This window comes from Mobula hypostoma, chromosome 10 (genome assembly GCF_963921235.1).
Source record: "Mobula hypostoma chromosome 10, sMobHyp1.1, whole genome shotgun sequence".
NCBI lineage: Eukaryota > Metazoa > Chordata > Chondrichthyes > Myliobatiformes > Myliobatidae > Mobula > Mobula hypostoma.
The window spans coordinates 131987105-132002248 of NC_086106.1; the positions used below are offsets into that span (position 1 = coordinate 131987105).

General features: G+C 44.8%; 1 protein-coding gene across 1 annotated transcript in view; it reads right to left on the reverse strand.

The window, feature by feature from the left end:
* The window catches only part of LOC134353176 (tripeptidyl-peptidase 2-like), a 201819-nt gene that overhangs the window by 35303 nt on the left and 151372 nt on the right, over window positions 1–15144 (reverse strand). The window contains exons 22-23 of the mRNA XM_063061169.1: window positions 9036–9280; window positions 5257–5335 (exon numbers count right to left, since the gene is read on the reverse strand). Coding sequence (XP_062917239.1) covers window positions 5257–5335; window positions 9036–9280 — 324 coding nt within the window. The remainder of the gene's footprint in view (window positions 1–5256; window positions 5336–9035; window positions 9281–15144) is intronic.

Here is a 15144-nt window from a genome sequence, read left to right on the forward strand (position 1 = left end):
CTGCAAAAAAACACATTGATGTCACAGTCAAGAAAGTTCACCAACGCCTCTACTTCTTCAGGAAACTAAATAAGTCTGGCAATTCCCATCGACCCTTACCAATCTTTATTGATGCACTACAGAAAGCATTCTGTCTGGATGCATAACTGCATGGCACGGCAATGGCTCTGCACATGACAGCAAGGAACTGCAGAGCTCAGCACGTCACAGGAACCAGCCTCCCCTCCAATGACTCTGTCCACACTTCTCGCTGTCTCAGTAAAGCCGCCAGCATAATCAAAGACCCCACCCACCCTGGACATTTTCTCTTCTCCATCCTCCCATCGGGCAGAAGATACAAAAGCCTAAAAGCACGTACCACTAGGCTTAGGGACAGCTTCCACCCACTGTTACAAGAGTATTAAATGGTTCCCTAGTATGATAAGATGGACACTTGACCTCAAAATCTATCTCATTATGATCTTGTACTTTTATCGTTTACTTGCACTGCACTTTCTCTGTAGCTGTTACACCTTATTCTATATTGCTACTGTTCCTCCAGCATTCTGTGTGTTGCTTTGTTATTGTTTTCCCTTGCTCTATCTAAATACATTGTGCAATGATTTGATCTGTATGAAGAGTATGCCTGAAAAGCTGATCAGCCAGGGCATGAAAGGATACAGGGAGATGGCAGGAGACCTGGGCTGAGAGGGAAAATGGATCAGTCATGAGGAAATGGCGGAGCAGACTGGAGGGACCAAATGGCCTAATTCTACTCCTAAAACTTATGGTCTTATACATTATGGTTTTTCACTGTATCTCGGTACATGTGACAATAATAAACTCATTCCAGTAGAAAAGCTGTTCCATACAGACATTACCCCTTTGAAAGGACATTCAGTGCTTCACTCCAGGTTCTGGCTGCTCTGCGTTATATTGGATCACAGCAGAGTTTAATCATAAAGTGAAAAAGTCACCAACAGCAGCCAGCAGGGACTGGTTATTAAGAGCAATTGGCCTCTACTTTTCAGGTTCCAGAAGAGTAAAGAAAAAACGCAACATCAAGCACAAGGAAAAAACAGCTTCTTTCATGAATTCAATGTCACAAAGAATTTTATAACCAAAGGAGTACTTTTCGTATTGTAATATACAAAAGGAAACACTTAATGACACCACACAAGGTGATAGGGTGGCTGAGGTGGTGTATGGAATATTGGCCTTCATTAGTCAGGGGATTGAGTTCAAGAGCCGCGAGGTAATGTTGCAGCTCTGTAAAACCCTGGTTAGACCACTCTTGAAGCATTGTGTTCAGTTCTGGTCACCTCATAATAGGAAGGATGTGGAAGCCTTAGAGAGGGTACAGAGGCAATTTACCAGGATGCTACCTAAATTAGAGAGCACATTTTTGTGAAGGAAGGCTGAACAAGCTAGGGTGCTTCTCTTTAGTGCGAAGGAGGATGAGAGGTGACTTGACAGAGATGTACAAGACGATAAGAGACATAGACAGATATAGACAGCATCTTTTTCCCAGAACAGTAATGGCTAATACTTGGGGAATGGTTGGAAGTTTAGGGGAGATGTCAGAAGTAAACATTTTTTTTTTAAACAGAGAGCACTAAGTGCATAAAACACTCTCAGAATTGGTGGTACAAGCAAATACATTAGGAACATTTAGGAAGCACATGGATGAAAGAAAAATGGAGGATTACGGGCTGTGTAGGAGGGAAGGGTTAGATTGAGTGAGGAGTAGTTTAAAAGGACGTCACAGCATCATGGGCCAAAGAGATCAGTACTGACCCAGACAGTGGAAACAATCTTCCAAATAACTATGATTTTCCTTCCTTCTGGGCAATAGCTTCAGTTCTGAGGAAAAGGGAGAAGAGAAGGTGGAAGATAGTCCAGAGTGTGAAGCCTCAGAAAGAATGGAAGCCAAATGTGGAGCAAAGGGCAATGGAATTCAGGAACTCTACAGGTGCGAATACTGGTGGTCAACTGAAAAATTGAGAAGACTTTTTTTTTTAAAAGGATCAACGATCAGAGTTATTCACCATATACATTTACGTGTATTAGGAACATGCTGTGCTGTGTTGGTCAGGACGTTACATGCACAAACAAAAACATTCAACAATTATAAAAATTATGTAAAAAATAAAGTTAGAGGTTAAAGGATGGATAGGGAATAAAATGTTTATAAATACAGTACATAACTACCAGAATGTAAACAGCATTATAACAAGTGGTTTAAAGTGCCTACAGTGCAGGACAGTGGCAGGCCTACTAGAAATTTTATGATAATAATAACTTTATCTATAGAGTACTTTTCAGACAGACAGTGTAACTCAAGGAGCTTTACAATGGGATAAAAGTGCAAACATGAAAATAAGATGAAGTGGTATTAGTTATAAACCAGGTTAAGTAAATAGATTTTCAGTTGGTGTTTAAATTTGTATCCCATAAAGTTTTCTGATAGTTGTGGGTGTTTGGGGTTTCTTCTTTGTTATGTTAATCTTCTAAACTGCTGCGTGTGTGGATTAAAATGGCTTTCTTGTTATGTTAAATGCTGAGAAAGTCTCTAGCTGGAAATTTACTTGGGTTAAAACAGACAGCAGGGTGCTATCAGCCAATGGGTGCTCATGGTATGTGATAATGCTGTCTCATATGACTGTGGACGGGGTTTTTGACGGGGAGTCGGAGGAGAGACGAGGAGGACGGTGGAGAGACGAGGAGGACGGTGGAGAGACGGGGAGTCGGAGGAGAGACGAGGAGGACAGTGGAGAGACAGGGAGTCGGAGGAGAGACGAGGAGGACGGTGGAGAGACGGGGAGGACGGTGGAGAGACGGGGAGTCGGAGGAGAGACGGGGAGTGGGAGGAGAGACGGGGAGGACGGAGGAGAGACGGGGAGGACGATGGAGAGACGGGGAGTCGGAGGAGGGACGGGGAGAACAGTGGAGAGACAGGGAGTCGGAGGAGAGACGAGGAGGACGGTGGAGAGACAGGGAGTCGGAGGGGAGACGAGGAGGACGGTGGAGAGACAGGGAGTCGGAGGGGAGATGAGGAGTCAGAGGAGAGACGGGGAGGACGACGGAGAGACAGGGAGGACGATGGAGAGACGGGGAGGATGACGGAGAGACAGGGAGGACGATGGAGAGACGGGGAGGACGATGGAGAGACGGGGAGTCGGAGGAGAGACGGGGAGGACGATGGAGAGACGGGGAGGACGATGGAGAGACAGGGAGTCGGAGGAGAGACGGGGAGGACGGTGGAGAGACGGAGTCGGAGGAGAGACGAGGAGGACGGTGGAGAGACGGGGAGTCGGAGGGGAGACGAGGAGGACGGTGGGGAGACGAGGAGGACGGTGGAGAGACGGGGAGTCAAAGGGGAGACGGGGAGTCGGAGGGGAGACGGGGAGTCGGAGGAGAGTCGGGGAGTCGGAGGAGAGACGAGGAGAACGGTGGAGAGACGAGGAGAACGGTGGAGAGACGAGGAGTCGGAGGAGAGACGGGGAGGACCGTGGAGAGACGGGGAGTCGGAGGGGAGACGGGGAGTCGGAGGGGAGACGGGGAGTCGGAGGGGAGACGGGGAGTCGGAGGAGAGACGGGGAGTCGGAGGAGAGACGGGGAGGCCGATGGAGAGACGGGGAGGCCGATGGAGAGACGGGGAGGACGATGGAGAGACGGGGAGGACGATGGAGAGACGGGGAGTCGGAGGAGAGACGGGGAGTCGGAGGAGAGACGGGGAGTCGGAGGAGAGACGGGGAGTCGGAGGAGAGACGGGGAGGACGGTGGAGAGACCGGGAGTCGGAGGAGAGACGGGGAGGACGGCGGAGAGACGGGGTGGTTGGCGGAGAGACGGGGAGTCGTAGGAGAGACAGGGAGGACGGCGGAGAGTCGGGGAGGACGGCAGACGTGCGGAGAGGCTCCGGTCGATCACTCAGGGAGGTCCCAAGCCGTGAGTTGACACGATCCGGGTGGTCGTCAGGAATCAATTGAGCTCTAACGGTTGCGCGCGAAGAACTTGGACTTTGATAAGTCTGGCACCTTTTCCCATTCCTTCTATTTCTGTATCGAACTTATATTAATTTCATAGACTTAATAATATCTATAAAAGTGTACTTGATAAAATGTACTGTGTGTGCTGGCTGATGATTGACATTTGGGATTGACTTGGGCGGCAGGGGTACAGTAACCAGCCTGGCGGGAAGCGTTCAGGCGGGATTTCTCCGAGATACATACGAGCCAATATAGCTGAGCGTTACACAGGCATTAAAAATGCCTAAGGCAAAAAGGGCATAAGTTTAAAGTGAAAGTATGGGGGTGGGGAGGAGGCCAGAAGTAGTTTTTTTTTAAACACACCTCATGAGTACATGGAATGCCCTGCTAGAGATAGTGGTAGAGGCAGATACATCAGGGATGTTTAAGAAACTCGTAGATAGGCACATGGATGATAGAGAGATAGGGTCCTATGCCAGAGAGAAGTGTTGGATTGTTCTTTGAGTAGGTTAAAAGGTTGGCAGAACATTTTGGGTCAAAAGGCCTGTACTGTGCTGTGATGTTCTATGTTCCATATTAAATAAATGTTAAAGGTCAGGCAAAATTTGATCAACAGAGCCTCGTTGAAAGGTTTCCATATTCTAGGAATTGTAGAGTTATGCTGAAGTTGTATAAGACATTGGAGTATTGTGTATAGTTCTGGACACCTACTTATAGGAAAGATGTAAGTAAAATTGAAAGAGTGTAGAGAAAATTTACAAGGACGTTGCTGGGATTTGAGGACCTGAGTTATAGGGAAAGGTTGAATATATCAGGACTTTTTTCCCCAAGAGGGCAGGAGAATGTGCAGAGATTTGATAGGGGTATACATGGGGTAAATGAAAGCAGGCTTTTTCCACTGAGGTTGGGTGAGCCTACAACTAGAGATCACGGGTTAAGGGTGAAAGCTGAAATGTTTAAGGGGAGAGGGTGGTGAGAGTGTGGAATGAGCTACCAGTGGAACCCGTGGATGCGGGGTCGATTTCAACATTTAAGAGAAATTTGGATAGGTACATGGGTGGGAGGGGTTTGAAGAGCTATGGGTTAATGGGGCTAGGCAGATCAATAGTTTGCCAGGGTCAAGGTGGGCCAAAAGGCCCATTTCTGTGTTGTAGTGTTCTATGCTAACAGCTAAATCTGGCAGCAGCTGGTTACCAAAACTCTTATTAACAAACTAACATGCAATGTAGACTGCAGGAGTTTAGGCTGGCCAGTGCCGAGATAGCGAGGATAAAAAACAATACTTACAGCTTTCTTGCCCATTTCAGTTTTAGAAAGGGTGAGTGTTCCCATAAGATAGCAGCCAATATCAATTCCTTTGGGAACTCTGCAGATGAAAAAGAAGGAATTAACATCATCCTTATTCATGGGCATAAAGACACAGCAGAAACAGTAAACACAGCCAGTTAGAGTGATATAACAGTTGACACCGAGAGCCAAGCCGAAGTTCCAGTGGGGTTGGACAGGAAGGAAGGAGGATCACAGATCATCTCACCTCAGAATGGAGGTCAATGGACAGAATACAAGTTGAAACTGCTTCTTCTGTGAGTGGACAAACTATCGCAGCTTTATCATTCTCATCTCCCTTTGTTGTGCAATCTTTTCCTCACACAAAGATGGCAGGCCAGCCTCTATATTTCATTAGTAGTTTGATGAGATTTAATATGTCACCAAAGACCAGCAAATTTCTACAGATGTACTGCGAACAGCATTCTAACTGGTTGCATCACTGTCTGGTATGGATGCTCTATTGAACTGGATGGGAAAAAACTGTAGTGGGTTGTAAACTCTGCCAGCCCCATCACAGGCACAACCCTCCCCACCATCAGGGACTTCTTCAAAAGGCAATGACTCAAGAAGGTGGAATTCATCATGAAGGACCCTCACCATCTGTGACATGCCCTCTTCTCATTGCTACCATCAAGGGGGAGGTAAAGGAGCCTGAAGACTCACACTCAGTGCTGCTTGTTCCCCTCTGTCATCATATTTCTGAATGGTCCAGGAATCAATGAACACTATTTCACTATTTTTTAAATATATGTTTCTTATTGCTACCTATAATTTTTTAAAAAATATATTGCACTGTACTGCTGCCGCAAAATACCACATTTCACCACATAATGTCAGTAATAATGAACTCATTTCTGATTACACTCAGTATCTTTGTGCTCCTGCCTAATGGATTGGAGATTCTCAATGTCATTCCAAATGCTGCATTTTAAGTAATCACAGGTCAGGAATTCCCAAAAGGAAGTGGGAATGTTATGCGTTGTCAAGGAGATTTTGAGAACATCTTAAAACTGTCAGAGGTTAGGGTTAATAAGTTATGGACATGCTTTGCTGGTACTGGGAGGAGTGGTGCCACATGCCAGTTGTCCCCAGCACAATTGCAGGCAGTGCTTGTCATTGATGCAAAAATGGCATGTTACTGTACGTTTCAATGTACATGTGACAAATAAAGCTAATTCTTATATACCCAGCGTGTACCGAATGAGTATAATTGGGACGTGGGGCTATTAACCTGGGAGAGGATACCACCTTGTACACTCATCTTGTCAGAAGTTCATGAGAATAACCTAGGAATGAAAGGGTTAACAGATGAGGAGCGTTTGCTGGCTCTGGGCCTGTACTCACTGGAGTTTAGATGAATGACTGGGGATCTCTTTGAAATCTATTGAATATTGAAAGGCCTAGATATTTCCTAATTGGGTGAGTCTAGGACCAGAAGTCACAGCCTCAGAATTGAGGATGTCCCTTGAGAACAGAGATGAAGAGGAATTTCTTTGTTCAGACGATGGTAAATCTGTGGAATTCATTGCCACAGACAACTGTGGAGGCCAAATCACAGGGTATATTTAAAGTGGAATTTGATAGGTTCCTCAATAGTAAAGGTTACAGGGACAAGACAGGAGAACAGGGTTAAGAGGGAAAATAAATCAGCCATGATGGAATGGCAGAATAAGTGAATAAGTATTTTGCAACAGTCTTCACTGTAGAAAGTCCAAATATCAGGAATCATCAAGTGTGTGAAGTTATCATAACTAGAGAGAAGGTTCTTGGGAAACTGAAAGGTCTGAAGGTAGATAAGTCATCTAGACCAGATGGTGTCCACCCCGGACTTCTGAATTAGAATTTTATTTCTTGCATCCATCTCGCAGTGAGGGAGTAAAAATCTTGATGTTACATTTCTGTCACAATGTATAAGCAATACGGAAGGGAAATCTGGGAGGATATTGCCCAAACACTAAGATTGTATACATGTATGTACAATAGGATACAATGTACAGTCAGATATGCAATAAGATCAATGTGTATTGATAAATCTGTTGGCCTGGTGAAAGAAGCTGTCCCATAGCCTGTTGGTTCTGGCCTTAAAGCTGTGGTACCGTTTGCCAGATGGAAGCAGCAGAAAGTTTGTAGTTGGGGTGGCTGGAGTCCCTGATGATCCACTGGGTCCTTTTTTCAAAAGAGGTGGCTGAAGAGATTGGGAGGCATTCGTGATGATCTTTCATGAATCACTAAGTTCTGGAATGGTTCTGGAAGACTGGAAAATTGCAAATGTCTCTTCAAGAAGTGAGAGAAGTAGAAGAAAGGAAACTACAGGCCAGTTAGTCTGACCTCAGTGTTTGGGAAGATGTTGGAGTTGATTATCAAGGATGAGGTCTCAGGGTACTTGGAGGCAAAATGATAAGATAGGCCATAGTAGTCAGCAAGGCTTCTTCATGGGAAACTCTTGCCTGACAAATCTGCCGGAATTCTTTGAAGAAGTAACAAGCAGGATGGACAAAGGGGAAATAGGTTGATGTTATGTACTTGGATTTTCAGAAATCTTTGACAAGAGTCTGCTTAACAAGCTATGAACCCATGGTATTACAGGAAAGATTCTAGCATGGATAAAGCAGTCAGGAGGCAAAGAGAAGGAACAGAGCCTTTTCTGACTGGTTCTCAGTGACTAGTGGTGTTCCATTGGGGTCTGGGCTGGGACTGATTCTTTTTAAGTTATAAGTCAATGGAATTGATGGCTTTGTTGCAAAGTTTGCAGATGGTATGAAGATAGGTGGAAGGACAGTTTTGAGGAAGTAGAGAGGTTACAGAATGACTTGGATTAGGAGAAAGGGCAAAGAAATGGCAGATAGAATACAGTGTCAGGAAGTGTATGGTCATGCACTTTAATAGAAGAAATGAAATGGTTGACTACTTTCTAAATGGAAAGAAAATACAAAACAGTGAGGCACAAAGGGACTTGGGAATCCTTGTGCAGGATTCCCTAAAGGTTAATTTGCAGGTTGAGTCTGTGGTGAGGAAGACAAATGCAATGCTAGTATTAATTTCAAAAGGACTAGAATATAAAAGCAATGATGTAATGTTGAAACTTTATAAAACACTGGTGAAGCCTCACTTAGAATGTTGTGAGCAGGTTTGGGCCACATATCTTAGAAAGGATGTGCTGAAACTGGAGAGGGTTCAAAGAAGGTTCACAAAATTAAATCCAGGATTGAATGGTTTGTCATATGAAAAGCGTTTGATGGCTCTGGGCCTGTATTCACTAGAATTCAGAAGAATGAGGGATGACCTGATTGAAACCTATTAAATGGTGAAAGGCCTTGATAGAGGACACAGCCTCGGAATAGAGGGGTGTCCTTTCAGAATGGAGATGAGGAGCAATTTCTTTAACCAGAGAGCGGTGAATCTGTGGAGTTCTTTGCCAAAGGTAGCTTTGGAGGCCAAGTCTTTATGTATATTTAAGGCAAAGGTTAATAGATTGACTGGTCAGGGCATGAAGGGTTATGGGGAGAAGGTAGGAGATTCGGATTGAGAGGAAAATTGGATCAGTCATGATGAAAAGCAGAGCAGACTTGATGGGCCAAATGGCCTAATTCTGCTCCTATATCTTATGGTCTTATGGTATTCAATCTTATTGATATCTTTCTTGTAGGTAGGTGACCACAACTGCACACAAATCACCAAACTTTCTCAAGCCTTAAGCAATGTGATTTAGTCAACTCCACTTTGTTCTAATTTCTTACTTGTCATCGGGCAACGTGGTGACGTAGAATGGGATGGTGTATTTTGGATCCAGCGTAATGCTGCCACACTTGTTCTTGTTGAGCAGGGCGTTGACGTGGGTCCGGTATACATCCAGGTTTAACGGGGCTGGGAGCTTGCGGCTGATATGGAACGGCAAGTCTGTTAAGTGTTCCAGCTCGCTCAGCGACTCATGCCGAATCTGGAGGCGAATCACATAGTCCCCTTTGTCCAACTTCAGTGAGTACTGCGGAGAAATGTAAAGTACTTAATGATAGTTTAGCTTGAATCTTGATTAATTATAGGAGCAAAGGAAATACATTTCAGGTGGTGGATTTCAATGATCTCAGATTCCCTGGCCCTTGTCATTTTATTTTTACTATGGATATCCAGTCCCAATACACCTCCATCCCCGACCAGGAAGGCCTCAAAGCTCTCTGTTTCTTTCTGGACATCAGACCCAACCAGTTCCCCTCCACCACCACTCTCCTCTGCCTAGCAGGACTTGTCCTCACTCTTAAGAATTCCTCCTTTGGCTCCTCCCACCTCCTTCAAACAAAAAGGGTAGCCATGGGCACTCGCATGAGTCCCAGCTATACCTGCCTGTTTGTCGGCTACTTGGAACAGTCTATTTTCCAAGCCTACACTGGTGACTGCCCCACACTTTTCCTACACAACATCGACGACTGCAATGGTGCTGCTTCCTGAACCCATACTGAACTTGTCGACTTCATCCACTTTGCCTCCATCTTCCACCCTGCCTTCAGGGTGACGGGGCGAAGTCAAGATGATGCTGAAAGGCGACTCCTTTGCTTGTATCTTCGGAAACAGCTCTATTTCTATCTTTGATATTTCTTTCTTTTTCTTTTCGAGGTGTTGGGGGGGTCTTTTGAAGAGCCTGACCTGGAATTACACTCTGACCGGTTCTTTGCAGGAATGGAACCCACTCTCAGAACCTCAAGACTGGTGGCTTTAAGGACAAGGCCTGGGAGATGAGCATGCCTTCAGGATTCCAGATTTTCATGGCCCTGGGGACATGCTGATTCTGGGCTGGTGCCCCGACTGAAGCGTCACAGGAAAACACAGAGCATCAGGAGCAGCAGGTTAGCTGCTCGGGGTTGGGTGTCCGGAGAGCTGTGCCTTTTTGGTGCTGACTCTGTGCAGAGCTCGGAAAAAGTGACGCAGCAGACTTTTAACATCGTAAACCAGCGAGTTGTTTGTTATGCCTCCCCTCGCTGTGAAACAGGACACCTCTTTTTCCCTTATTGGGAGGGGAGAGAGATAGCCTGCGTTATGTTGAATTACCGGGTGTACGAGTAGTCATTGGGTACTCAAGTCTGTGTCTTTATTGATGCTATGTTGCACGCATGAGTACTCAGTGGAAGGTGATGATGCTTTTTTTCTGGTGGAAGTGGGGGTGGGTTGTTTCCTTGCTGCTGCTTGTGTGGGGGAGGGAGAATTTTGGGCGGCTTTGGCATTCTAATGTTTTAACTGTCATTCATTCTTTGGGGCACTTGTCTGTTTTCAAGGATGTCTGCAAAGAAAATGAATTTCAGGAGGTATATTGTATACATTTCTCTGACATTAAATGTAGCTATTGAAACCTATTGAATTTACCTGGTCTATTTCTGTCACCTCCCTCCCCTTGATATCTCTGTCTATCGCTGGAGATAGCTTATCTACTGATGTCTATAACAAAACCGCCAACTCTCACAGCTACCTGGACTATACCCGCCTCCCACCCTGTTGCTTGTACAAATGCCATTCCCTTCTCTCAATTCCTCAGTCTCTGCCACATCTGCTCTCAGGATGAGGCTTTTCATTCCAGAACAAAGGAGATGTCCTCCTTCAAAGAAAGGAGCTTCCCTTTCTCTACTATCAATGCTGCCCTCAACCGCATCTATTCTATTTCACACATGTCTGCTGTCACCCCATCCTCCTGCCATACTACTAGGGATGGGTTCCTCTTCTCACTTACCATCCCACCAGGCTTTGCATCCAGCACATAATTCTTCAGAACTTCTGCTATCTCCAATGGGATCCCAGCACCAAGCACATCCTTCCCTTCCCCCCACTTTCTGGGATTGCTCCCCACACAACTCCCTTATCCATTCATTCCTCCCCACTGATCACCCTCCTGGCAACTATCCTTGCAAGCAGGACAAGTGATATGCCTGTCCCTATACCTCCTCCCTCAGTTCCACTCAGGGCCTCAAACAGTCCTTCCAGGTGAGGCGATACATCACCTGTGAGTCTTTTGGGGTCATATACTGTGTCCGGTGCTCCCAGTTTGGCCTCCTGTGTATCAGTGAGACCCAACGTAGATTGGGAGACAGCTTCACCGAGCACTTACGTTCCACCCACCAGAAAAAGTGGGATCTCCCAGTTGGCCACTCATTTTAATTTCACTTCCCATTCCCATTCCAATATGTCCATCCATGGCCTCCTCCACTGTCATGATGAGGCCACACTTATGTTGGAAGAACAACACCTTATATTCCATCTGGATAGCCTCCAACCTGATGGCATGAATAACGATTTCTCGAACTTCCAGTAATGCCCCCCCTGAACCCCCGTTCTCCTTCACCATTCCTCATCCCATTTTCCCTCTCTCACCTTATCTCCTTGCCCACCCATCACCTCCCTCTGGTGCTCCTCCCATCTTTTCTTTATTCCATGGCCTTCTGTCCTCTATCAGACTCTCCCTTCTCCAGCCCTGTATCTCTTTCACCAATTTTCCAGCTCTTTACTTCATCCTTCTCCCTTCAGGTTTCACCATTCACCCTGTGTTTTTCTCTCCCCTCCTCCACCTTTTAAATCTACTCCTTATCTTTTTTCCTCCAGTCCTGCCGAAGTGTCTCGGCCCAAAACATCGACTGTACTCTTTTCTATAGATGCTGCCTGGCCTGCTGAGTTCCTCCAGCATTTTGTGTGTGTTGCATGGAATAGCTTTCAGAGTTGTATAATGATACATGCGTTGAAATAGATGAACCTTTGAACATGGCCAAGCTGGTGTTGTGATTTCCTTTGTAGGAGCAGTAATGGGCGCCACAGTAGCCTAATGATTAGCATGACATTGCTACAGCTCAGGGTGTTGGAGTTAAATTTCAGTGCTGTCTGTAAGTTTGTATGTTCTATCCTTGAAACACATGGGTTTCCTTCCACAGTCCAAAGATATACCAATTAGTAGGTTAATTGGTCATTGTAAATTGTCCTCTGATTAGGCTATGGTTAAACAGGTGGGATACTGGCCTGTGCAGCTCGTTGGGCCGGACGGGTCTGTTCTGCACTATATGTCTAAATAAATAAACATAAATAAAAATCAAGTAATAATCAGGCAGGAGGTACTGGATCATTAGGATAAGAATTGTTAGGATGAAAAACAGCTCCTTCCCCCGGGGCATATGACTATTGGACTCCCTGCCACCACCCAGGTTTCATCACCTATGAAGTGCCAACATGGTTTATGTTTTAATTTGCATCATAAATGCACCTTATACTAAGTGTCAATCTTCTGGAATATATATTATTGTCTGTGGTAATACAGGTTGAGTACTCCTCAACCAAAATGTTTGGGGCCAGAAGTCTTTCAGATTTTGGATTTTGGAATATATAATGAGATTGCTTGGGATTGACTCCGAATTTATAAGCTATCTTTGTCTTATATTTGTTCATATGTACTGATGCGGTGTGTAAGATTTTCATCAGCGATGAACTTGACAAACTCATCAATGAATTTCTCTGCTGCTTCGTGATCAGCAAACGCTTTACCACCACAAATCTTTACAAATTCAATGCCGTGCCTTTTCTTAAATCTCTGCAACCAACCTGCTGAACATTCACAATTACTTTCAATTTTCAGTTTGGCGTGATAGATCTTTGCTTGTTTCATGATCAGCATACCGTTAAGAGGCAAATATTCATTCTGATGAATCCACTCTTTCAGTACGTATTCGAGATCTTCATTTTTAGCTTTCTGTAGTGTTTTTCTATTCTTTATTAGCTTCTATTCATTACTGTGGTGCGCAGAGACCTGAGCATTGCCTTGGAACCTTCCCAGTGACCTATGGAATTCTCCATTTGTGAAACCGTGTCAGCGCTCAAAATGTTTTGGGATTTCAGAGGTTTTCGGATTTTGGAATTTCAGATAAAGGATACTCAACCTGTATTACTTTATGTAATGTGTGAGAATTATATGTACTGTGTTGTGCACCTTGGTCTGGAGGAACATTGTTTCATTTGGTGGTATACCTGTATGTGGTTGAATGACTTGAACTAATAATTCAGAGAACATGGACTTAAAACCTACCATGAACATTCAGTTGTTTTTTTTATTAAGTTTCCGATTTTTCCCCCAAACCAATTAAAACTCTTGTGCAAGTAAGTGACTTTGAACTTGTAGCTTGGCACAGAGCACATACGGTTGACTGATTCAATTTATAGAGACTTCCACAATCTTTACTCTATGTGACTCTGAAAGAAGCTGGAAATTTGGAATAGAATGCAATGCTGAAAATACTTATCAGGTCAATATGCAACTGTGGAGAGGAGAAACACAGGCTTAACAGTTCAGGTTAGTTGTCAAAACATTTCTCTAAGAATGAGCTAAGAGAAGGTCAACAATTTCTGACAAAAGAGGCCTTCTGACCCTGGTAAGGAGCTCTCCAGTCTAATCTCATCTTCCAGCACTACATTTACGGACAAGTATATACCGGTTTTTCAATTACACCTCCTGTACCTGAATGCAATCAGGACTTGGTAGCCTCTAGCACAGATTCAGGCCATCCATTCCATACCCTAACCTTCCCTAGGTAGAGAGAAGGAAGTTCTCATTTCCCTCATTCAGCATCGATGATCATCCAGCAATGCCTCAGGAAAAGGCGGCGTCCATCATTAAGAACCCCCATCACCCAGAACTTCCCCTTTCCTCATTGTTACCATCACAGAGGCAGTACAGGAGCCTGAAGACACACACTCAACATTTTAGGAACAGCTTCTTCCCCTCCCACCATCAGATTTCAGAATGGACATTGAACCATAGTTGGACGCATCAGCAAGGGAGATGAGGCTGAGTACAGGGATACGATTTGTCACATGGTGTGAGCAGAATTATCTGCAGCTTAATGTGAAAAAGACTAAGGAGCTGGTGGTAGACCTGAGGAGAGCTAAGGTACCGGTGACCCCTGTTTCCATCCAGGGGGTCAGTGTGGACATAGTGGAGGATTACAAATACCTGGGAATACAAATTGACAATAAACTGGACTGGTCAAAGAACACTGAGGCTGTCTACAAGAAGGGTCAGAGCCGCCTCTATTTCCTGAGGAGACTGAGGTCCTTTAACATCTGCCGGACGATGCTGAGGATGTTCTACGAGTCTGTGGTGGCCAGTGCTATCATGTTTGCTTTGTGTGCTGGGGCAGCAGGCTGAGGGTAGCAGAGACCAACAGAATCAACAAACTCATTCGTAAGGTCAGTGATGTTGTGGGGATGGAACTGGACTCTCTGATGGTGCTGTCTGAAAAGAGGATGCTGTCCAAGTTGCATGCCATCTTAGACAATGTCTCCCATCCACTACATAATGTACTGGTTGGGCACAGGAGTACATTCAGCCAGAGACTCATTCCACCGAGATGTAACACAGAGCGTCATAGGGAGTCATTCCTGCCTGTGGCCATCAAACTTTACAACTCCTCCCGTGGAGGGTCAGACACCCTGAGCCAATAGGCTGGTCCTGGACTTATTTCCTGGCATAAATTACATATTACTATTTAACTATTTCTGGTTTATTACTATTTATTATTTAGTGTGCAACTGTAACGAAAACCAATTTCCCCCAGGATCAATAAAGTATGACTATGACTACCCCAGTCATACCTCAGTATTATTTTCCTCTCTTTTTGAAGAACTTATTTTTTATGTGTACTTATTGTAATTTATAGCTTTTATTATTATGTATTACAATTTCCTGCTGCAAAATGCAGAACAACAAATTTCACAACATATGCTAGTGATATTAAACATGATTCGACTCCTTTAATGAATTACCCTTATTCAGTGCTTCTGCATTTTGATCCCTCAAGTAAAGGAAACAGTGCCTTCCTATTGATCTGT